Source organism: Prunus mume, linkage group LG7, assembly GCF_029339155.1.
Source record: "Prunus mume cultivar Tortuosa linkage group LG7, ASM2933915v1, whole genome shotgun sequence".
Taxonomy (NCBI): domain Eukaryota; kingdom Viridiplantae; phylum Streptophyta; class Magnoliopsida; order Rosales; family Rosaceae; genus Prunus; species Prunus mume.
This window is the reverse complement of record NC_142704.1, coordinates 3,025,082-3,050,190: the sequence shown is the minus strand read 5'-3', so window position 1 is coordinate 3,050,190 and position 25,109 is coordinate 3,025,082. Positions and strand designations below refer to the sequence as shown.

The following is a 25,109-nucleotide window of genomic DNA, read 5'->3' as shown; positions in this document are numbered from 1 at the left end:
CCATTAGACATGTCAGTGAGTTATCTCACAACTGAGCTTCTTGATCCTCAATAATTCTTAACAAAAACATCTTTAATGTTTTTCTATGGAAAAACAAAAACTAGGATTTGTTCTAACATTTTTTTTTTTTCTGATATTTATTCTACCAAAATTTTAGGTCATATTTATTCTAACACGTTGAAAACATGTGTTGTTCAGACAAAGAATTTAACACGAAACCATTTAGTGTTAGAGTAAAACGACCCTCATACTTTACTTGACTGATTTATTGAAATTATGGTTTGTTTGTCCAAAAATGACAATATCAATTCCAATATTTCTAATCGAAACACATGCAATAAATTAGAATAGCAAATATATAATATTTACCCTTAATATGCATTCATCCATTTATCTTATATTATTGATTTGAGAGAATCTCCAACAAAAGAAAAAAACTGTATGATGCAAAGAATATTGAAAAAATAATAAATACACAAAAAGAATCTTGAAATTTAACACATGTTCAATAATTACACATGACTAATAAGTGTAGATACATAATTACACTTGAAATTATGGCTCGGTTTAGTTTTACTCTTTTCGTTCAATTATTGTATCGTCTCACTAGATGACACGTTTAAATTTTAAATGTTCGAACAAATGCGCCCGTATTTTAAGGCCGTCTATTTAATCATCTCTATTTGTAAAAAATAAAATAACATGAATTTTGAGTTATGTGAAAGTATAAAAGCCTTTTGCTATATATATATATATATATATATATATATATTCACATCCGTTGAGATCCATGAAAATCATGAAAGCTAAAAACATCAATGAAAGGATTACATTATTAAGCAAAAAGAATCATAATTTTTTAAAACATATATATATATATATATTTCATTTTCTTTTTAACTACTCACATATACTGTGGGCCAAACATGCAGCTGGATTCGTTGTTGCTTCAGATATCGGAACCGTTCTGTGCCGTTACTTTTAATAAAAAAAAATAATTATCATAAAAACAAACAAACAAATAAATAAAAATAAATCAATCAATCTGCTGGATATTGCTAGCTGTTCCTTTTCAGCGTTCCAATTCAGAAAATCACCAGACAGAAAAAAAAATACAGAAGAAAATTAACAGAAGAAAATTTCCTCACTGAATTTTCAAAGAAAAAAAAGATAATACAGAGAGTGAGAAAATTATCCGAAAATAGCGAAGGGAGGTTAAAGATATTTGCTTTCCATTTTCTGGCAAAAAGATACCAACACCTCGGCTTTCTTTTCACTTTATTCTTCAGCTTTGGCTTCTCTTAGGGTTTTTGAGCTTGACGATTCTTCCAGTTTTGACTTCCTCTGAGGCTTACTGCGTCAGAGAATTGAACCGTCTGCGGGTTTCGCCGTCTGTTGTGGAAACTGCTTTTTCGGAGCCAATTCAGGTCAGCTATGCATTAATTGGAGGATTGTTAGCTTTTTTTTGTCAGTTAGGTTCTGCTTGGATGCCGAGAAAATGAAGGAAAAGAAATGTTGTTGCTGGTTTTAGTCTGCTGGTATTCTAGGAAGTGAAAGCTTATTAGTCCAATTATTTGTTATTACTTGTTGGGCTACTTTTGTTGCATATTCTTAGCAGATGAACTGGACATCACTAGGGAAGGGATAATACTTATCAGTTATCAAAGGTCCTGTAATATTGGCAAATTGTTTTTTTAAACAATTCAATTTATAAATGTTTTGGTAGATGATTCATTTATAGTATATGTAATTAAATAGCATTTTAATCTGGTTTCTTATTCAGAAGATGTTTCAAGGTTGATGAATTGCTGCTTGAATTTCACTTCAGAATGACGGCAGCTTAATTAGATTTATAGTTTATAATTTTATGTCTCTGATAGTCTTATAGTCTTACTAGTGTTTCTGGATGTAGGTACTTGCACGTGGTTCCTCACTGAACAAATTCCTTTATAGAGCGTCATCTAGAGTTGGTTGAATGAAATCAGTATAGGCAGCATGGATGATCTAGTGGCGGAGGAAGTGACCTCATCAGATCCAGCAGAGGGTACACAGCTCCAAAGGAAAGAAAATGAGTTTTCACTGAAACCCGAAAACAACACATTAGAATGCCAAGAGATGCATATACCAGGTGAGGACAATTATTCCCCAAGCTCACGTCAGGAGTTTTTGGAGATGTTTGACAGTCATAGTGTAGATAGGAATATGCGCCATGTGAATGGATTAGAACACCAATATAATAGTCTAGGCTTTATGGAAGATGCTGGTTTCACGGGGGAAGAGTTAACCGTGAGAAATTGCAATAATCCAAACTTAGCTATTCTTGATACATCAAACAATCAAGGAAAGATGCAAGCTAGGCAGAACTCGTGGCAACATTTATATCAGCTAGCAAGTGGATCAGGAAGTGGGAGTTCGCGGGTCAATACTGCATTCAGGGATAATGGGCAGGTAATGCCCAATGGCATGGAGAATGGGAGGTCCACATCTTTCCCTGAGTTTTTGGCTCAGAAGGCATTTAGTGACAACCACTATGAAGTTGTGGAAGAATTGACAAATACTGGAAATAGAGGGGTTTCAGGCAATACTTACGCGGGTATCCGGACAAAAATCCTATCTAAATCAGGCTTTTCTGAGTTTTTTGTTAAAAATACATTGAAAGGTAAGGGTGTCATTTGCAAAGGTCCATACCATGCGAGCTGTCATGTTGAACCTAGAAACCTGAATAGAGCAAATGTGGTTGATGGTTCTATGTCATCTTCTTTGGGTGGTGGTTCTATGGCTGCTTCAGATCCAATACTGAGTCCGGATGCCAATATTTTTATGCCTTCTTCCAATGGTGAGAATGTTGGGCCCAGGCCTTGTGGCTCTGATCATGATGGTATCAGTTTGAGAGAATGGCTGAAAACTGGACGTCCTAAAGCGAATAAAGTTGAATGCATGAATATATTTAGACAGATAGTGGATCTGGTGGATCACTTCCATTCTCAAGGAGTTGCTTTGCATGGATTGCGGCCTTTTTTCTTCCAGTTGTTGCCTTCAAATCAGGTCAAGTATGTCGGCTTACTAGTCCAAAAGGAGATGTCAGCGAGTATAATGGATGAAGATATTTCTCACTCAGAAAATAGTTCAATTGGAAAAAAACTAGTCGAGCAGGAGTTTTCATCTGTTGGTTTATCTGCAAAGAAGCAAAAGATCAGTCAGAACACTAGATTGCAATGGCCTCAGTTCCTGACCACTTCCTACGTCAGACGTGAAACTATGAATACCAGCTGCATCAACATCATTGGTCTGCGGAACAGAAGTGATGCATTTGATGAACGTAACCCAGGTACAAAGCATGGGACACGTACCAAGTCCAGCAGTCCTCATATGCGTAATGCAGCTCAACAGTTGACTTCAATAAGTGATCATTTGGAAGAGAAGTGGTATATTAGTCCGGAGGAACTCAGTGAGGGGAGCTGCACAGCTTTATCAAATATCTACAATCTGGGTGTTCTTCTTTTTGAGGTGCAAATTGAATAATTTTGTTGCTGCACTTGACACATGATATTGCTTCACCAAATTGAATGAAAAGTCTAATGGATTAATTTGGGTATTCGTTTCAGTTACTTGCTCATTTTGACTCAAATAGCGCCCTTGCTGCAGCAATGTCCAACCTGCGCCATAGAATTCTCCCCCCTAATTTTCTGTCAGAAAATGCTAAGGAGGCTGGATTTTGTCTTTGGCTACTTCATCCAGATCCATCATCACGCCCAACAACAAGGTAGTGCTGAACCCTTGTCATGTTATTTTATAACATTTTTATTCACATCAACTACATGGATTCTGTATCCATGACTGTGAAGGTGTGTATATTCTGGTAAATAATATTGAAGGATGTAATATTGGGAAGGAATTATATTCTGAAAATTTATGCCATAAAAAAATCTTGTATATAGCAGTTGATAGAACTGGAAGTTATAGTGTCAAGGATCTTCCAAATAGGTGTTATATATATGCATAAACAATAAATATATAGAAACACAAAATGTAGTTGAATTGTGCAGTTGAAGAAAATGGGATGACCTTTTATACAATGTGAAACTTGAATCCAAAAATCTTAAGCCCATATCCCGTTCTAGGGCTACTATTATAATTACTTATTTAATGGTACTTTGAATAGCAATTGAAATTTACCTTGGTTCATGGATCTTTTAGGAAATTTCTCATAAATTGATGGAGACTTCTGAATCTTGGAAATTGAATTTGATTCCTTTTTAAAAAGAAATAATATTCATGCATGAAGGGGTTGACGCTTTGTGTGCGAACCTCATGATCCTCCAGGTTTTTTTTTTGGGGCAACGATCCTCCAGGCTTCTTGTGGATATATAAGTGATTAGGAGTGCACTATGGCACCTTGGTTGAATATTTGATGGAAGTGTTCTAAATTATGCAATTGCTTTTCTCCCCCCCCAAAAAAAAAAATTCAGAATTCTAACCTCAATTTGTACTTATTATACTATTCTGACTTCTGAGTTTATGATCATTGGTGATGACAGGGAAATTCTACAATCTGAAGTAGTTAATGGGCTACAGGAGGTTTGTGTAGAAGAATTGTCATCTTCTGTGGACCAAGAGGATGCAGAATTGGAGTTATTATTGCATTTCCTTACATCAATGAAAGAAAAGAAGCAGAAGGCTGCCACCAAGTTGATGGAAACCATTCGGTTCCTAGAAGCTGATGTTGAAGAAGTTGAGAGGAGGCACTGTTCAAGAAAACCCCTGATTGATCGTTGCTTGTACAATGAATCCCTGAATGCAAGGAAAAATACATTGGTTCTTGAAGAAGATTCAAGGTCAGAGGGGCTTTCTCCAATATCTTCTGTTCCTAGTTCAAATGATTCAAGGTTGATGAGGAATATCGATCAGCTTGAGAGTGCTTACTTCTCGATGAGATCAAGAATTCAGTATCCTGAGACTGATTCTACAATACGCACAGATAAAGATTTACTAAGAAATCGCAAGAATTGGTGTGTGGCAACGAAAGATGAAGAAAAGGAGACTGCCACTGATCGACTGGGAGCCATCTTCGATGGTTTGTGCAGGTATGCTCATTACAGTAAGTTTGAAGTACGTGGCATACTAAGAAATGGAGATTTCAACAGTTCCTCAAATGTAATTTGCTCTTTGAGTTTTGATCGGGATGAAGACTATTTTGCTGCTGCTGGGATCTCAAAGAAAATTAAGATTTTTGAGTTTAATGCTTTCTTCAACGATTCTGTTGATATTCATTATCCGGCGATTGAGATGTCAAACAAATCAAAGATCAGCTGTGTTTGCTGGAACAACTATATCAAAAACTATCTGGCATCAACTGATTATGATGGGGTAGTCAAGGTATGTATATCTTGTGCTACACAGAGTTGTCTTTTTGCTGGAAAAAACTACTTCTGTCAGAATATTGACCTGACAGCCTCTGCAAGTTCATCCTTTTGATATGTTTCACAGAAATAGTCCAATAGAGATGTATGACTGTTTAGGGTGTATGCTTTCTATTTTATTTTTTATCATGCATTCATGCTTGGCTCATTTTTCCCTAATATATTGGTTTGCCCCTGACTATTTCTTGTCCTGATTCTTTAATGATTTCTTGCATTGCACATGGCATAATTTTCTTATATGGAAATCCAGTTATGGGATGCCAGCACTGGTCAAGAATTTTCTCAATACAATGAGCATGAACGGAGGGCTTGGTCTGTAGACTTTTCTCAAGTATATCCGACAAAATTAGCCAGTGGAAGTGATGATGGTTCTGTGAAACTATGGAGCATTAATGAGGCATGCTCTCTCTCTCTCTCTCATATATATATTTATTGTGCATAATAATATATCAAGATAAATGCTTCATGATACGAGAATTTTAGTTGAAGAAGGAATTGTTCTTTGTTGTCTGTTAGTTTTACTGTCCCAATGCCTTTGTAATTCATGAAATGATTTGAGTTCTATAGAAAATTAACATCAAAGTAAGATGCTGTCTATCATTTTTCTGTTAGTTAGGCATCAAATTTACCATTCTGAGAAACTCTTGTTTGGTTTTTATGATTCTTATTTAAATGAAACTCATGTTTGCTACTGATGTACAAATGTTGCTGATTGAACTAGTAGTTGGGTGTCCTTGTGATGGTCCCTAATGCAGATGCTATTAATTTTATTTTTTTTAATAGATATATGTCAATTTGGGATTTCACATTTTGTGTTCATTTTGGAATTTTAATATGTAGGGCTTGCTTAAATTTTAATTGGGAACTACTAGGGTTTGTTTTTCTTTACTATCAGGTTTCCTTCTTAGCTTTATTTTGTTACTGTGATTGCCAATAACAGTAAGGGCTTATTTTTATGATAGACAGCGCAAACCCAATAAGGGAGGGAATAAAGCTAATATAATATGAAAACCCTAGTAAGGGGAAAACAAGCGCTAATAGTTAAAGAAATCCCAATCAAAATTAAGCAAGCCCTGCATAATATAAAAATTCCAAAATTAAAAATAAAATATGAAATGTTAAATTGACATAAATAAACCATAATAAAGTGTCTCAGTATGATCTGCATCAATCCCTGAATGCTGATGGGGCTTTTGATGCTCAAAACACAATCCCTGTAAAGAAATTGTGGCCAAATGATGCCTGACATATCTTTCTTTCATTTCGGCTCTTCTTCATCCTAGCACTGATTACTGCTTAAGATATTGTGAGATTCTTCTGAAATCCCTTTTTTTATTTTCTTTTCAGAAAAAATGTTTAGGAACCATCAAGAACATTGCAAATGCAAATGTATGTTGTGTGCAGTTCTCTGCACACTCAACTCATTTACTGTCCTTTGGATCTGCGGACTTCAGAACCTATTGCTATGATCTTCGGAATACTAAGATTCCGTGGTGTGTACTGGCCGGCCATGAGAAAGCTGTAAGCTATGTAAAATTTTTGGACTCTGAGACCCTTGTTTCTGCATCCACTGACAACACATTAAAGCTATGGGATCTTAACAAAAGCAGTATAAATGGTCCATCCACCAATGCTTGCAGCTTAACCCTTGGGGGACATACCAATGAGAAGGTTGGCCACCCCACTAATTTTTTTATTGGTTCTGTATACTAGAATCTATTTCTATTTCTGTCTTGATTTTGAGATCTAACTAATACTTGCTTTAACTACTTCGTACCTATCTAACCAAGTTTTTTTTGTTTTGGGGTCTTTCTCTCGGTTGGTTCACTTCACACTTTGGATGTTTACTCCCTCAGAACTTTGTGGGTTTGTCCGTTTCAGATGGTTACATAGCTTGTGGTTCAGAAACAAATGAGGTATACATTTAATTTCCATGCTATGTGGTTCATTATTTATAAAATGAAAAATGAACGGACTTCTAATTGAATTAAAATGAAGTTTTTAACAAAAAAAAGGTAAAAAGGAAGTACTGACTTTCTAGACAGTGCTTATGTGGGATTTGCAGTTTAATCAAAATATAATTAGCTTCTTTAACTTTTGGAGTTGATATCTCATATCCTTTTCCAGGTTTATGCTTACTATAGATCTCTGCCTATGCCAATCACTTCACACAAGTTTGGCTCTATAGATCGTATTTCTGGAACTGAGACTGATGATGATAATGGACAATTTGTTTCGAGTGTCTGCTGGAGAGGGAAATCAGACATGGTTGTTGCTGCCAATTCAAGTGGGTGTATAAAAGTGTTGCAGATTATTTAAGGAAAAGGTAACCCCCTTGACATCAATCAAGAAGTCATTATCCTTTTGAAACCTTCTTGATGGCTTGTTATTCCCTGAGTTTCTTCTGGGAGGCCTATTATAAAGCTGAAACTGTAAGTTCATATGGCGAAACTCCTGGAAGTAAGTTTTCATGGAAAGACTATGAATCTTAGATTCTTAGTGCATCTCGGATTCTAGCCATCAACGTTTGATAGAGGGGCCGAACTTGACTAAATTACTCACGGTGAACATTTCAGCCCCAAAATATGGAATCTGAAGGACATCCATCTGGTTGTGAAAATATTTTGAATCTTCAAATCAGAAGTTTGTGATACCGGCACAAGAACTGACCAACTTTTAACAGTGTCGTATTGCAATCAATAAAGGAGACTTGAGGATTTCTTTGTGATACTCGGCTTCGAAAATTTTAAATTGTGATAACCATGACCAATGTGAAATCCAGGTGAGCGGTTTGCAGATGAAAATAGATTCTTGGAACAGCAGTGTCAAGCATAAGTGATTAAACTGGGGAATAGAAGTCTGAGCTCCATCCCTAAGCTAAGCATTTATTCCTCAACAGTTTCAGTTTATGCAGGAATGATGTTACATAGATCATTTTCAGATCACATTAGCGGTCAACTAATTTGATTAGAATGTATGTTCTTTATAGCATTATTCATTTCAAGTCCTATTCTTAAATGAAGGGCTGTCATATAATATAAGACCAAAGTGTTTGGTGAGAAAACAACTAAAAAGCAATTGTAACACTTTCAAAGAGGATGATCCCTCTTGAGTGGTTTTCAGTATATATAGCGTAGTACATAGGGCCTCATGTTGTAAACTTCAGGAGATTAGGTTTTATATGAACGTCCTTTTTTTGGGAGCTCACATAATTGAATTGTATCTCATTTACGATAGCGCGATTTCTATGATATCTTGCAGTTTAAATTTTGATAAGAGGGAATGTATTATATTTAAGATTTATTTATTCATTGGCGAAAAATGTTGCCATTTTATCTTGCCTCTTGATATGCTCTGTTGTAGTTTGAATTAGAAATCACCTTATTTCTGCATATTATGCATAATTCTTCTGGACATAGCACTGTCTGATAATAACTGTGTGCTATATTTATACTTGCACGGTAAAATTAAAAAGAATTTCCTTTTGTTTTCTTTAAAAAGAGAAGGAAAAAAATCAAATAGAAGTACAGGGGTCATGAAAGTATGTACAGGCCATGCGAGAACATTATATGAAAAGAAAAAAATAAGCAAAACTCTATACTATTATCTTCAAACCTATGGACCTATATATAAGAACTTGAAAGTTACACAAGAAGCAGACAATGAAAATTCACTGTTTCTATGTCTTAAAATCAAACTAGTATTTTTGTTTAAGGGTAACAAAAACTGATCCATACTTGGTTGAATAATTTGTGGAACCTTTTACTGTGTGCTATTCTATTCAATGCCAGCAACTCTTTTGGTGTTGTGAGCAAAAGGCTAATGTATCTCTGAGTCCGAGACATGACCACACGGTCTGTGTCTGCCGCTCGCAGTACTCTTTGTACTCATAGGACTCGGTAGTGGACTGCTCCCATTGTTCATCTTCGTGCTGCTGCGACGACATGGTTTTAATGGCGTCGAAACTTTTGGTGGTGGAATTTTTGGTAATGGAAGTTTTGGTGGAGGAAGCCTTGGTGACGAAAGTCTTGGTGTCGAAAATCTTGGTGTTGCTGGTGATCTTGATGTCCCTGCATAACCAGATCAGCATTTTTCTAGTCAAGATTCGAATGGTAATTTAGAAAGCACAGAAGCGCTTAAAGTAATATGATGATCAATGTTTCTCATCAATGCAGAAAAGAGTTTAGGTGAAATTATTAGCTGACCTAAGCCTTTTCTAGTGCTCACTCCGGGGCGTTTCTTTGCAGTGAGAGTTTTCTTGGTTGGAGCCTCGGAACATACTGACCTCAAATCAAAAACAGACCTCAAATCAGAGCAAGCAGACCTCGTATCACTTAATGGTACAAATGGATCTTCGATGACAGACATACTGTCATTTCTGCAATTTGGGGCTTCTTGCCTGCTCATCGAAGTTGTATCACTTACAGAATCCAGACTCTTAATCCTGATAAGGCCGGGGCTAGTCTTCTCCTTCTCCCCAAGTCTATAAGAAAACATTTGAAATGGAAGTTGTGATATTGAGGATAAATCAGCATACCCTGCCGCTGAACTATTCTTCAGGAACCATGTCTCTATCTCACAATAATCCATAGGAGGGGATTGCAGTATAGGCTGATCGTCGTCGGGGTTCAAGGTAAGAAAGTTCTTTATGTAGCGTAGAATTCGACAAATGGATGAGAAAGTCAGGCGCTGAGATGGGTCAGTGTGCCAGCATCTCTTGGTTAAGTTGACAAGGTACTTTGGTGAAGGGAAAGGGAAGAGAGGCCTCCCTCCTGCTCTTATAGTGCGACTCATCTTGTCCCCTTGGAGATGTGAATCTTCAAAAGGAACCTTCCCAGTCAAGAGTTCAAAGCAAAGCATCGCAAAGCTGTATACGTCTGCTTTCTCTGTGTATTTGGTACGACGGTTATTTCCTGGTTGTTCTTGCTCAGCCAGGACTTCTGGGGCACACCAAATCAAAGGGTTGATCTCATTTTGCTGCTGTGAGTATCGTGAAGTAGGTTTGTGTACGGATGATAAACCAAAACCTGATACTTTTACTTGAAAATAACCTTCTGTGCAGCTCCTTGCCTTGAGAAAGACGTTACAAGGGTTCAACTCTCCATGGTAGATCTTCCTAGAGTGGAGATATTCCATGCCTCTTGCAATCTGAAGCATGATATCAACCACCACTGGGATCGAAAACAAAACCTGCCTTCTTGCACCACGGTTCTCCTTCATGTAGCAGCGCAGATCCTTGCTCATCAACTCCATAACAAGAAAGCACTCCTTCTTCTCCTCATCATAAAACCCACAAAGGTACTGCAGTACATGGGGGTGGGAAAGTGAGAGGAGAGTTGAAATCTCCGAGTTCAATGGTTCAAGATCCCCGAAGAAGTGTCTCAAGGCAAAGCTTTTCCCCAACCACTGGATTTCCTTGTATTGGCTTCCCCCTCCTAACCGCCGCCTAATTTGGTAGTCCTTGGATGCTAATAAGATTGTGCTTGGAAACAGCTTCCCACTGAAATCTGACCCATGTAGCTTCTTCAGCAGCAAGTCTCCAAGCTGCTGCTCATTCCTTGTCGAACCAAGGGATCCTGAAATTTTGTTCTCCTTGAGCGTTTCAATGAGCCGCCATCTATCTTCCCTCCAGGCACTCTCCAACCTTTTGCAGATGGCCTTTGGGACCAAATACTGCTTCCCAAATCTCCATTGGAAAAGCTTGGGGTCATTCCACTCCCTATCATACTTCCTTGTGAGCAAAATCCTCTTCTTGTGCATCACATCCTGATCGAGTCCAGCAATCTCTCCAGCGTTCTCAATTGCCTCAATCACAGCCGCGTAGTAGCAGAACAAGTTATGAACATGAAATTCAACAGAGTCCTTGTTCTGATGGAGGAGGATTGTTTTGCTCCACCAGTTACTTGCATCCATGCAGTGCCTAATGTAGAGCTCCGCTTCTTTGAAAACTGTGTGAAGCTCCCTCAACGGCTTCTCAAGAGCTTTCCATTTGGTCTTTTTCTCTTCGAGATTTAGGTTCAGCCTGATCTCCTCTCCAATTGTGTCAAAGGCCATACTGAATACATCATGCAACAATGAGCACTGACATTGATTGATCAGAGTCTCATCTTGTACCATCAACAGAGCCTTCATACTTCCCACAACCTCTCCAATATGCCGGAATTGTTCCATTCCGGCCCCAGAAAACCGAAAATTTTCTCAACACAGTAGCTAACCAGATGTATAAATTCAGCAACAAGTCCAATCAAATGCTCAACAACTCAAGATGCTGTGCCAGAAAAAACAGAACAAAATAAGCAAAAAAAATAAAATAAAAAGGGTTACATTTACTCATCAAGATTACAACTTTCCAACCATGCATCAAGACCCACATGCATGCCAAACTTGTTTCATATGAGGATTCTAAATATTATGAGAATAGGGGTAAAATAAATAATGAGATCATAAAATATTATGTACCTGGAGTAAAAAATCAAACTTTCTTGCTGTAGAATCCAAATGAGCTAGCTAGCATCCAAGCAAACACCAATTCACATTCAACTCTGTCCCCAACCCAAAAATCTGATCATCATCATCAAGCAACACCCCTATTTCCAATGGGTACCCCAAAGAAAGAGAAATTAATTAACAAAAACTGAAAATATTTAAACCCCAAGAAGAGAAAAACCAGAGCAGAACAAAGAAAACAGACCGGTCTGGTTCAGGTTCTAGTTCTGTTCCAGATTCAAAGTCGTCCCTCCAAAAACCAGACGAAGAAGGTGGTCAATGAATCAATCTGAACCGCCTGACCAGGCGGTTTTCTCATTAAAAACCAAACAAGAAATGAAAACCAAGTTAGAAAGAAAAGAAAAGAAAAAAAACGGATTTTCCGAGGCGGCAGTTTGTCACGTTCTGTAACGAATATTAATTTTGGAAAAACTGAGACCCAAGAACAAGAAGAAGAAAGCAGTTCTGTTTTTGTTTTTTTTTAATTGAAAAAAAAATTGGTTTGAAGAAAAGAAAAAACAAATTTTCAGGTTTTGGAAGAGAAAGTGAGGCGTTGTTGAACAGGTCCGTTTTCTTTGGACCCTATTTATATTTGTTCCCGCGATTTTCGTCTTCCGTAGAGAAAACGAAAAACAATGTTTATTAATCAGGTCAAAATTAGTTGTCATTAGGTACCCTGTGTGAATAAATTAAGCAATTCTATCAGCTCATTGATGAAATACGTGAGCTACTAATTTAATTAGCGAAGCAAAATAAAAGAAATACATGACATTATTAGTAAATAAATATGAATGAATGTTCCAATAAGTTCATTGAGCCAGTTCAAATAATTATGAATGTTCGACCGTAAGTGATAATCCTGATATACGATATAGAAGCGTAATATAGGATAATGTATTGATAAATAATATGAACATGATATCGATACAATATCAATAGTATGTTTTTAATAAGAAACGAACATCTATGAAACAGACATTCATTCTTATTCAAGAGAAGAAATATAATGCTTTTCCATCCATCCTTCCTTCTTCCTCATCTTCAAAAGTTATCTTCAACATGTCATCTTCGTCAATTCCACATTTATTAAATTTATTTTTAATGAAAATTGATTAAATTTATGTCAAATAATTCTTTAGATGAATTATTATGCCAAATTACTTTGGATGTGGCAAGGGGCTGCATGCAAGGGTGTTGTGTTGGCGTGCGCGGCACGTTATAAATTTTCAAGTGTTTGAGTTTGACGTGATCCGACGGTCCACCAATGCTTAATTTAGTGGCCATAAATTAAGGCGGAAAATAATTATCATATATACATGGTAACTTCGGTGCTTCCAGTAAGCCAATGTGGATATGCCACGTTGACAACTAATTGTTGCTGGTTAGGTCAATAAAAGCACACGTCTGACGGTCTGAGGGGCTGTGGAAAGACAATTCTCTCACCACCAAAATTGAAATGTTCTTACTATTATTTCAGTTGTTTTTTTTAGATAGTTTTCAAACTTGATGATTAATTATGGTAATTACAGCTTTCTATTTGGGGGCTGTGGGCTGTAGCCTTCTCACATCGTTGCCTCCCCAGGGTGTCGATTGCAAAGATAAACGAGTGAAGGCCAACCTTCTTGCCTTCACTCACAGCTCTATAAATGCCTTTTTGGTCAATTTGTTTTTCACGAAAATTCAATTTGGTCACTGAAAATTTTTTTATAGACAAACTGGTTACCGTGTCTCTCAAATATGGGGACCAAAAATCCTATCCCACGTAGCAAGGCCCAACTAATATTTCATGATTAGAAGCAAGTGAAAACGTGAATTAGTTAAACCTCCCTCACACTAAAGAAGTGTGGAGCAAGGAAGGAGTAACCCGATCAAACTCCCCACAATTATGGAAACGGGATGCGCAAACCTAGGGGGTGGAGCCTTGGAGCGCTATAAAAGCCCAACTGAGCCCCAACCAAGGTACGAGAAATTCAATCGAGCACTAAGAGATCGCTGCACAAACACTGACCTGAGCGTCGAGTGTCTTTTGCAAGTACTTCTCTTATTTACATCCTGCACTTTCGAAGAAGCGATCTGGAGTCCTTTCCAATTAAGGAAACGTGCAAATTTTAGTCAAGAACATGTGGAGGCATTTCTTCTTGAAAGAAATCCTGCTCCAACACCAAAATTTACAATTTATAGACATGTTGTTATCTTCTTCATAAGATTTTCCCCAATTTATTAAACCCTAATAGCATAATATACCATAACTTGTTGAGTTAAAGGAAGAAGATTGAAGGTGCTTTCCTAAAGAAATAAAAATAAAAACTTCACTTAATTGAAGATAACAAAATGTCTATAAATTGTAAACATTGGAAAACATAATGACCAATTTGGCTAATTTTTTTACTCAATGATCAAATTGAATTTTCATGTAAAATTCAGTGACCAAAAAATTGCTTTGAAAGTAAATTCTTTGGAGTTGAATGTCATGTTGTGAATAAAGTTACAATAAGATCAGCTAGTTCAACGGGTTTCTTTTTTCAATATTCGAAAAGGTCCTAAATTTAAATCTTCAATTTGTATTTAGGTAAAAGAAAATCACATAGAATCTAAAAATTCTCCTTGCACGATGTTTGTATTTTATTAAATGACAGATTTTACATTCATACAATAATGTATCGATAACATGTAAGTACGTTATCAACACCCTACCAAATACCATATCCACTAGTCTATTCATCCTTTCATACTTAAAGAAACGTCAAGTCAAGCTTTTAGTTTGGGCCTCGTGAGAGAAGATCATCCAGCCTTGCATCAGTATTTGGTGTAGAAGCCGAAGCCTGACTTAACCAAAGCCCATGGATTAAATTGGATCAAATCCTAAAACAGCAGTGGAAGCTAGAAAGATTAAACAAAAATAAATAAATAAAACAATTATAAAAAGAAAAAGAATCAAGAAAATTGATGTCACTCTCATTAGATTTCACTTTCAGTCTCTCCATCTCTAATCTCCCATCTCCATTTCCCAAAATCTGGTGTTTTTATCATAAGCAAACGAAGATTAAACATTCGCACTCAGAAGAAAGCCAACTGAAAAAACAGGGCAAAAAGCTCCTCCACAAATACAATGCCCGATTCAGTGTGTAAAGTTCTTTAGCGAAGGCCCAAGATAGACACTTTATGCGCGCAACCGCTGGTCACTTAGAAGAAGACGATGCAGTGGTACTTTGTTGCCGCGCTGCTCACCGTCCTCACCAGCTCTCAGGTCTGTGAACCTCAATAATCTACAATTGCTGGTCGTTTTGTTGCTACTTTGCGTTTCACTGTCTTCTGGATCTCTCTTTGCTCTTTAACTACGAGGTCTGACTTCTACAGTGTTTGGATTTTAAACCCATTTTCAAAATTTGGGAAATTTTTGCTCCAGTTGAGCCCAAATCAATTTAGTCAAAGTTTTTTTATTTTAATTATGCCCAAAGTTCTTTTCTTTTTCAGTTTCAGTTTAATTTTTGTTTTATATTTACCTTTCTATTTATCTAATATGTGTGGTTAAGAGTGCCAGTGTGACAATGGCACATTGATTCTAACTGAAAATGGTAGAAAGAGGCTTTGAACTGTTATTACTTTGTAGCTTTGCATGCTTTTGTTGATTGAAAGAGCTGGTGATGGAACATTATCATCCAACTATGGCTAAGACTTGGGCTGTGAAAAGTACAACTATGCGCTACATTTCTTGAGGCTTTTTAAAGGACAAATCAATATGAAAGGAGATGTTGTGCTCTTCTCAAATTCCAAGTATTTGATCATTTAAATAATTTAGAGTAAAAACATGTAAACTTGATACTTGTAAGTTGTATCAAATTTTAAGGATGGATGTACTTGTCTGCAGTTTTGTAGAATTAATGGGTAAAGGAATCAGATGGACCCTCAAAAATTCATAATTTTAATGTTCTATGAAACTGTGTAAAGGGTTTGTGATGGTGTCTGAGCTGGCAGACTGCTATAGAACACGTTGGGGCAACAAACTAACATTTATCTGCAAGAGAGTGAAAATTTCTCTTAGACAAAATTATTAGCTTGTTTCTTTTCAAAATTGAATTGGTTAGTTAGAGCTCGAGGAATGATCATTTTTCAGTATGGCAGTTTTAGCATGGATTTCTGTGTGTTGCTAGAGAAAAAATTTCCTCAGCTTTTGATAGACAATGATAATGATTTTTCCACTTCCCATAATGAGTGAAAACTTATAAACATAGTTATTTTCTGGAAGTGGGTTTCATTGCCTTTTGGTATCATAACAATGAGCGCTGCCAACCTAAACTTTTCTAGATGTATTTCCCAATTTTTTCTTAACTTTTCATGTCTGTGAAATACATGGGTGAGAGAACTGTGGATCCACACTTTTATTTATTTATGTTGTGTTGGCAGAGATTGACAGTATTGGTTTATAAAGTCAGTTCCAAAGAATGATCTATTCTTCAGTCTCCCAGAAATGAATATTCATTCATTCATAATTTTATCTATGTCAGGGAATCTTGACAACCCTTTCTCAAAGCAATGGAAAATATAAGTATGACTATGCAACTGTTCCGTTTCTTGCTGAAGTATTCAAGGTACTTCACTTAACCCATCTTCATTAATTGCATCACTTCTAAAGTCACAATGATTTTCCTCTTTTAGCCATCAAATTAGAGATAGTTATCCACTATATAACTACTTATTTTCTTTCCTCAAATATTTGATCCCTTTTAAGTTGTACTAATATTCATTGTTCTGTTCTTTAAATTACAGCTAGCAGTATCCAGTTTACTTCTTTGGAGAGAGTGTCGGATATCACCTTCTGTACGAATGACGACAGATTGGAAGAGTGTGCGCTTATATCCTATTCCTTCAATCATATATCTAATTCATAACAATGTTCAGTTTGCTACTCTTGTTTATGTGGATACTTCCACATATCAGATAATGGGTAATCTGAAGATTGTTACTACTGGCATATTGTTCAGGTGCTTACTTTATTAGTTTTATCGGTGACACAAAATCTGAAGGAAAAAAAATCCTATGTGGACTTTTACTATGTCCGGTTATATCTTCATTATTAATTGGTCGGTTGATATGTTTTATGTGATGCTTCAGGCTATTCCTGAGAAGAAAGCTGTCTAATCTGCAATGGATAGCAATTGTTTTATTAGCTGTTGGAACAACCACAAGCCAGGTGATAATAAATCAGTATGCATAACATATGTTCTTGCTTTCTATTGGCTGACAAAAAAGCTCTGATTCAGGAATTTCTTGAATGATGCAATTTTAATATGCTCTAGTTATTGATAAAATATCGTGTATTAGAACAACAATCATTTATTTATTGATTTACTTTTAATCTTATAGGTTAAAGGTTGTGGAGAAGCGTCGTGTGATTCTATGTTCTCAGCACCAATCCAAGGATATATGCTGGGTATCCTATCCGCTTGTATGTCAGCACTAGCAGGTGTTTACACAGAGTTTCTGATGAAGAAGAACAATGATAGCTTGTACTGGCAGAATGTACAATTGTATACGTAGGTATCTTTTCTCCACACCATGCCTTGCTTTCTATGACTAACGTCAACATGCTATTTACTACTTTTACAGTATGACTGGTTACTGTTTCAAGGCTCATCAAGGCATTTTTCAATTTGATTTTATTAGGTTATATATATTTTCCTTATTTTTTTTATATAGTACAACTAAGAATGTTGTCCTATTTATGCTCTTTTTAGGACGTGGAAAATGGTAGCATAATTTTTTTAATTCATTACAGTGTCTTGTCTTGTGATAGTTCAGCAGATAAAAATTTCTTTGTTTGAGATGTTTGTATGAGTTTTATTTACTGTCCTAGCACGATTAACTGTCTGTTTTCTAACAATCCCACTATGTTGGTGTGATGGCAATCCCTTACAGGTTTGGTGTCATTTTCAACATAGCACGGCTTCTCTTCGATGATTTCAGGGGTGGATTTGAGAATGGACCTTGGTGGCAACGCCTTTTCAATGGATATAATCTTACAACTTGGTTGGTAGTGTTAAATCTTGGATCTACTGGCTTACTTGTTTCATGGTTGATGAAGTATGCTGACAATATTGTGAAGGTAATTATTTGAACTTCGGACTTATATACATGGTTCTCTTGTAATTGGTATTATTGTTATTATCATTTATTTCAAAATTTCATTTTAGTGGTAAGCGATCTGTGTGGTAAGGTGAAATATAGGGTTTAGCATCAATTTAGTCATTCCTTTTTCCCGTGTTCATTCTTTGCTTTCAAATCCAGTACTACCGACTGCCGGCCTGACTTTGTTTTTGGTCCTTTTAACTTCCTCTGTTCATTTTTTTGCTTCTTGCAGGTATATTCCACCTCAATGGCAATGCTGCTGACAATGGTTTTATCTGTGTACCTTTTCACTTTCAAGCCCACATTGCAGGTATGTTTCCATGCACTTGTGATATCTCTCTCTCTCTCTCTCTCTCTCTCTGGAGATCATATATTAGATTATTAATAACTTCATTCTCTTTCCTTCTGTTGTTGCAGCTTTTCTTGGGTATTATTATCTGTATGATGTCACTACACATGTATTTTGCCCCTCCGAACATGCTGATAGACTTACCATTACCTGTAAAAGCAACCACTGAGAGTCTGGAAGAAGTTTCTGTTGAACGAAAATCAGATTCATGATGCTTCTCTTCTTCGAGTAAACAAGTACCTTTGGAAGTTGCATCTAATTGCACAAACTGGAATGTAGTACAGTTGGTTGATACAATAGCATGCTTTGAGAAGTTCTATAGCTTGAATCAAACATACCCTTTATGTGCCTGGATTGGGAAAGAGAGCAATTAAGCCTAGCTGGGATTACTGTCTTGAAGGTGGACAGAGGCCGATTCAATTGTTTACTTTAACAGATTGACTGGTTTGGTTAGGGGCATAAGTTCTTCATTTCTGTATGTGCTGGCTATGCCTGTTCAAAGTCTATATGTACTTGTGACTTCTTGAAACAATATCATGATTTTTTTCTTTTAGTATTCAAATTCTTCATTTTAATGAGGTTCTTATCCTAATTAAGGCAATTGCTATTGGTAATGGGACTAAGATCCACCACATTATAGATGCATATATTAGTGTGCATACTTGTGGTGTATGCATATAAATACGTATACATGCGCTTGTATTCTGTATTTGCTATTCAGCATACACTGCCAGTATAGATTTGAAATACCAGATTGGTGTGGTTTTTATTATCTTTTAGCAGGGTTAGTTTTGAAAGTTACATGTCAGTATGAATTGTGACTGGAAGAAATGTTTCCCTATCGGATTCTGATTTCTCGAGACTACTTTCTGCATTCTAGAGTTGTAGAAAGCTCTGTATACCTAATTTGGTCCAAGTTGGACGGATATGATAGAAAATCCGCGTTACTTGGTTAAGACTACTGTCAGCATTATGTGAGTCTGGGGGTGGTATCTGAAACTGTGGGCCAGTTTATATCTGCACACTGGTGGGGTTAGGAAAGCGAGCAGCCATAGGCAATGCAAAGGCCACCTTGCCTTGTTGAGTCATGACGCAGTGAGTGAAATTACTTGGATCTTTTTCCGTCTAAACAAACACTCTCGTCCATGAGATTTGAACTTTCTTATATGACATAGAGACTAAATGCGGCTAGACCAAATTGACATTTACATACTTGATCCTTGTTACTGAAATGTCCTAGGATAAACTGAGGAACCCTACTTGATCAACCACATCGTTATAGTTTAGTAGAAGTAGTTCTCTCTACTTTATTAGAATAAGTCTTTTAAGTTCGAATTTCTCATCCTTCGTATCAATTTAAAAAATCACGTTATTATATTGTTTGGCCAAGTAAAAATCCAAGGTCCATGTTTTGCCAACACCACTAAGTGTGAACGTTAAGACTTTTCTTACAACCCTACAACTTTGAGCTCAAGGCCTTTCCTACAACATTGTGCCAACAGTGAATGGAGCTAACACTTCCCTTACGGCAGTGAACGGCCACTGGGTATGTACAGAGTACGCAGGAAAATTGAAGTATCAAGTTGGACATTATTTCCGCACATTGCATTGAATGTTTGAAAGATCTAGAAAAATGGGTGGTGGATGTTTCAGTTGGAACTCAATTATAGAATCCTAATCATTCTATCTTTGTGCATTTATTTGGAGATAGGTAAGTTTCGCTGTATGTAACTTGAGGATTTGAATTGTGACTCTCAAAACCCTCAAGCTTGCCCTGGTAAAAGAGCCATCACCATCCACAAAATGTTTTACTTTCAAGTCATTAGATGTTCTCTCACTATTTCTTGTCTTCAAGCACATACTCGAATAATCTTGTCTCTCTCTTGCTCTCTAGGATGTCTATAAAAGGCCAACTTTGCAACACTAAATAGCAAGCTAGCAACTTTGCATGAGTTTTTTATTTGCTAAGTAGATTTGAGAAAATAAAATCAGTGAGAAGATGAGTATTGGAGCTGGCCTTAGCAACCATGCCTTCGCTATGCCCCGGCTCGGAGGACATGATCAAACCAGTAAGAACAACACCACCTGTCAGTTCCAGATGCCTCTGCACTACCCGAGGTACCAGAAGCGCGACTACGAGACCATGCCGGAGTGGAAACTGGACTGCCTTCTGAAACAGTATGGCCTACCAGTCATTGGAGATGTCAACCAAAAGAGGAAGTTTGCCATGGGGGCCTTCCTTTGGCCTTCCCAGTATGAATGAGAAACAATAGTATAATAGCTTTGGTATCGTACCTATATAATATTACTCATGACTAGCAGTATCCTTAAGTACTGTATGTGTTTTCTGTAATATATTAATCTGTCCCTTTGTATTTAATGTAATCAAATAAGGTTTGCAACTTAAATGTGTTATGTTTGCTGCAATTACTTGATCCATGCCTTCAAGTTCAACTCACACACAAGTTCCTGTCTTAATGAAGCAGTTGTTTATGCTTAAGTTGAAATGGTCTTACCAACGTGGTGTTTCTCACTATTTCGTTGGAAAATGTCATAAATTCGAATCATATCTCCCAAAAAAAGGTTGAGAAGGTCTCAACGAAATTTACGAGTTCTCTTGTAGTGAAATTAATGAATAAACCTCAGATAAGCCGTAAAAGAAGACACACACATGGGTGTGTATAAATTATTAATAAGGCAATGTTTATTTCTGTCACCTGAATTCAGTAGTTGCAAGTTTGATTGATTTTTCAGTCTTATGAAAAAATTACTGGATTATGAAAAAAATTACAGTTTTAATCCACATATTATAACTTGACCCTCTTTCAGTTTTATCCACGCTTACATTACATTTAAAATGGATATAAATTTGTACCAGAAAAAAATTGGGATAATGGGTTGCTTTACAAATATATATATATATATATATATATATAAAATTCTCTTATGCGGGCAGCGGACGTCCGGACGTTATTATCGTGCAGACGCATATATTTTCTACTATCCCTCCCTGCTATTCTCCTTATTTATAATGGCATTTGCTCGATAATAACGTGCGGACATCCGAATGAGAGAATAACATATATATAGAAATTCTCTTATGCGGACGTTCGGAAGTTATTATCTTGCTATCCTCCCAGTTTATAATGGCATCTGCACGATAATAACGTGTGTGACATCTGGATGAGAGAATAACTATATATATATATATATATATATATATTAAAAATCTGATAAAGGATGCCACCACAGTTAGGTAGAGTGGATTTGGGTTTTATAGTTTCTTCATAGTTAGGTTTTCTCAATAAATATGAAAACAACACATAACCTTTCATCCACGGCACACACATTCTGCCACAAATTACAAAACAGGAGATAAAATTTGTCTTTATTGATGCAGGTGCAGCCATCTTCCTCTGCAATATTAGATCAATAATAGCCTTTTATATCATTTGGTTGGTACTAGAATGTTCCTAGCCTGCTGCCTAATTAGCACGAAATCTGTCTTTTTGATGATCAATGTTAAGCAGTAGGGCCTAATAATTATTCTAAGGAGTTCTGCATGACTTTCTGATAACTTATTAATCCCACTTTTATTAATGGTTTCTTGCCTTAATCATTTTAGTTTCCTACAACGATAGATGATGATAAACCATTCTAGCGCGCGCTTATCTTCGGTTTGCTGTGATTGAATTTGAGAAAGAGATGGCAGAAGTAATATGAAGTTGGTTTTGGCTTGCAATGCAGTGCACTAACATGCATGATTGATTGAAATATTATGTTTGAAATGAAGGCAAGATGGATGACATGGATGTGTTGTAATTTTAGTTGCCGTTGAGCTTCATTTATGGTTGGATGGATGAGAGATTAATTAGATGTTTATCCACCAGATGATACATAACTATGACAGGTTCATAATTATATTAATTCATCAAAAATAAAATAAAACTAATTTTGGTGTTCTTATCATTAAGCAACATACCCACACTTGATCATCATTGAATGGTTGTGTGAGGACTCTTTCCAGGTTTAGTAGCTAGAGATAGAGGGCCAACTTGGCAAAGGCCAAGAGTTTAATTTGACAAGGAGATTGCCTTTTAGGGTGTTTGAAGTCACAATTGATTTCCATTATATCCAGCAATACAGATAGGCCATTAGGTCAGATTAAAAAACAGTTTTTTTTAGCGCTTCAATTAAGGGACTCCTCAAATGCTTGTAGGTCATCACACATTGGCTTTTAATTATTCGAACCGTCTAATTTTTAGTTATTCCATCAAAGATCATCTCTACAAAAAATCTCCTGAATCCGAAACCACTTGTAAATAAACAAATTTACAGATGTGATGCAGTTTGTAAAGAAACAGTTTACAGCACAGTCATTTTCCATGGCCCTTTTTCTCTCTTAACATCACCAAGGAGTTTTAAAGCAAAAGAATGCATTGGTTAGCATTTGCTGGTAGTTTGAGCAGACTCTACTTTTAGGATTGAAATTAGAACCATTGCATCTCTTTCAATAATTATTTGCTAGATTAATCTTTATACTTTCTATTATCAATGACCAAAAGCTTCAAGGTCTACAACTTTTGTATCACCTCCCAAACTCATTAGGTAGATACAGTCTTAGCTGAATGCACTATTAGAAAATGAATTCTACATCCAAACACACACATAACTAAATACTCAACAAATCAATGAACATAATGACAAATAATGTCCACGGGACGGACCTAATCACAGGATAACCTGAGCTATAGCCCAGGTGGCTTTTATTATTTTCTAGCCCAAAGTCACATGTAGCCCATCCTACAGCCTTCCTCACATCACGCATCAGCCCTTCAACATGTTCAATTTTCTTGGTGGGTCATATTTTATTGGTTGAATGTTAGCAAAAAAATTATTTTATTGGTGGAATCTTACAATTTTCTTTCCTCAATTTATTGTTATTGAAATTTGGGGATCTTTTAAGATTCAAGAAGTATAAATTAGGGATTTTCAATTCAATATTATGAATTATCAATTAGGGATTTGCAATGAGGTTCTATGCATAAAGTAAATTTAGCCCACTTAATTTTGAAATCATAGATCTGTCCTTGACGATGACTTAGTATTCAAGTTTACTAATACGTGTGACTTGTGAGTAAGCATTTATTCAAAATTTGAAATAAAATGACTTATAATTCTCGTAGGATTTACCGAAGTACGACCACTATTCGACAGTTATACTTTCAAATGGTTTCAGAAAATTTCCAAGAAAATTATTTTAAATGGTGAGAAGAAAAAAAAATTTTAAAAAATTTAAAAAATTTCCCGGGCTGAGGTTATGTGCGTTGCATGGGGATAGGGGATGGGCAGGCGGAAGAACTCAGAGGCTCTCTCTCACTCAGACAATCACCGAAACAGGCGCATGGACAGTGGACCCCACCCCCAAGATGCTAGAGGCATTACCGGCTTTGTCTCCGGGCCTTTGCCCAAAATTGTAACACAATAACAGAAAGCCTCTTCTTCTCACCATTTTCTCTCTCTTTTTGCCTACAATAAGCGCCATTGGTCTCAGAAGCGTTCGGCTCTTTGGGTTTCTTCTCTCTACCCCCTCATTATTTGTATCGCTCTCTCTTTCTCCGAGGGGGCCTCTCGGGAGCAGCCATTTGCATTTTGTTGCAGGGTCTCCGAGAGGGTGAGAGAGAGCGAGAGAGCAACAACAATGGCCATTCTTCCCAGGCCTTTAGGCGTTGTGGCTGTTGCTGCTCTCGTTTTTGCTATTGCCATCTCTGCTGTTCAGGCAACACCTCTGCCTCCGAGTCCCGCCCCAGCTCCCAGTCACAGCGGCACTGATGGTTAGTTTAGTTTAAGCTCCTCTGGATCTCAAATTTCATGGTTTTGGTTCATGAGATCATGCCTTTTTTTCATTTAAAAATAAATAAAAATTTGTTTGTTTCTTTAGATAAACAAGAGTCTAATAGAGAAAGAATGTGTGCCTTACATTGTAACATATTGCAAAAAGGGATCCATCTAGGTGAACCCATTTGGTTCTTTGAGTTTATATGAGTCTTCTTTAAGGTTGAGATCTTTTATGGGGTCTTGGAAATGTGATTGCATTTGTCGCATCTATTTGATTATATCTTCTGTGAACTGGGATTTTCTCACACCTTATTTTCAGGGACAACCCTTGACCAAGGGATTGCGTGCGTGCTAATGTTGCTGGCCCTCGTGCTCACATACCTCATCCACAGTCCCGATGTTCCCATATTCTAAACTCAGCTCATGACGACGGAGGGCACGGATGGAATCAGGGTTAGGAATGTTTGTTTAGTCTAAGACTTGGGCTGATGATGCCTGATCACGGTTGTGTATTACATTGCATGTAGCATTCTTTACTTTGACAAATTGCTGTTGTTGGGGCTTTGGTGGCTGATGCTAATGTTATCACTTTGTTTCATGTTGGTCTAATTCACATTCATATTTACCATTTCTTATATGGAGCATCGCTTTGATGGCTCTGTTCTTTCAAAACCCATGCTTGCAATCGGGGCTTCATAAAGTTCCTAGCTCTAGTGCCCTTGGTCAAGGAATTGTGGCTGCATTTCCATATTCATATTCTCAATTGCAAATCCGTTTACCGAACTGCATGAAGCTCAAAAGTAGAAGAGGAAGGAAAGGTTTGATTTTCTTCCAGAAGAAAGTTAGAATTGATATTCAGGATGAGATATTATGGCCTAACATCAGATGAA

At 36.7% G+C, this 25,109-nt stretch overlaps 4 protein-coding genes across 4 annotated transcripts; 3 read left to right on the top strand and 1 right to left on the bottom strand.

Annotated features, from left to right (window-relative positions):
- Window positions 1-1,275: 1,275 nt before the first annotated feature.
- SPA2 (SPA1-related 2) lies at window positions 1,276-8,696 on the top strand. Its single transcript, XM_008240848.2, has 8 exons — window positions 1,276-1,427; window positions 1,913-3,507; window positions 3,606-3,763; window positions 4,539-5,376; window positions 5,671-5,817; window positions 6,768-7,091; window positions 7,277-7,336; window positions 7,548-8,696. The coding sequence occupies exons 2-8, from the start codon at window positions 1,996-1,998 to the stop codon at window positions 7,737-7,739; spliced, it is 3,231 nt and encodes a 1,076-aa protein (XP_008239070.2). The 5' UTR covers window positions 1,276-1,427; window positions 1,913-1,995; the 3' UTR covers window positions 7,740-8,696.
- Window positions 8,697-8,902: 206 nt separating this feature from the next.
- Window positions 8,903-12,353, bottom strand: LOC103337680 (uncharacterized). Its single transcript, XM_008240850.3, has 4 exons — window positions 12,112-12,353; window positions 11,880-12,007; window positions 9,626-11,688; window positions 8,903-9,490 (listed from the first exon to the last, which is right to left on the bottom strand). Exons 3-4 carry the CDS (start codon window positions 11,589-11,591, stop codon window positions 9,240-9,242), a joined length of 2,217 nt encoding a protein of 738 aa, XP_008239072.2. The 5' UTR covers window positions 11,592-11,688; window positions 11,880-12,007; window positions 12,112-12,353; the 3' UTR covers window positions 8,903-9,239.
- Window positions 12,354-14,849: 2,496 nt separating this feature from the next.
- LOC103337681 (Nucleotide-sugar transporter family protein) lies at window positions 14,850-18,937 on the top strand. Its single transcript, XM_089041075.1, has 8 exons — window positions 14,850-15,153; window positions 16,412-16,495; window positions 16,674-16,888; window positions 17,019-17,097; window positions 17,271-17,440; window positions 17,823-18,009; window positions 18,265-18,342; window positions 18,450-18,937. Exons 1-8 carry the CDS (start codon window positions 15,103-15,105, stop codon window positions 18,591-18,593), a joined length of 1,008 nt encoding a protein of 335 aa, XP_088897201.1. The 5' UTR covers window positions 14,850-15,102; the 3' UTR covers window positions 18,594-18,937.
- Window positions 18,938-23,873: 4,936 nt separating this feature from the next.
- Window positions 23,874-24,828, top strand: LOC103337683 (uncharacterized). The gene is made up of 2 exons (XM_008240853.3): window positions 23,874-24,215; window positions 24,539-24,828. Exons 1-2 carry the CDS (start codon window positions 24,083-24,085, stop codon window positions 24,631-24,633), a joined length of 228 nt encoding a protein of 75 aa, XP_008239075.2. The 5' UTR covers window positions 23,874-24,082; the 3' UTR covers window positions 24,634-24,828.
- The last annotated feature ends 281 nt before the right edge of the window (window positions 24,829-25,109 follow it).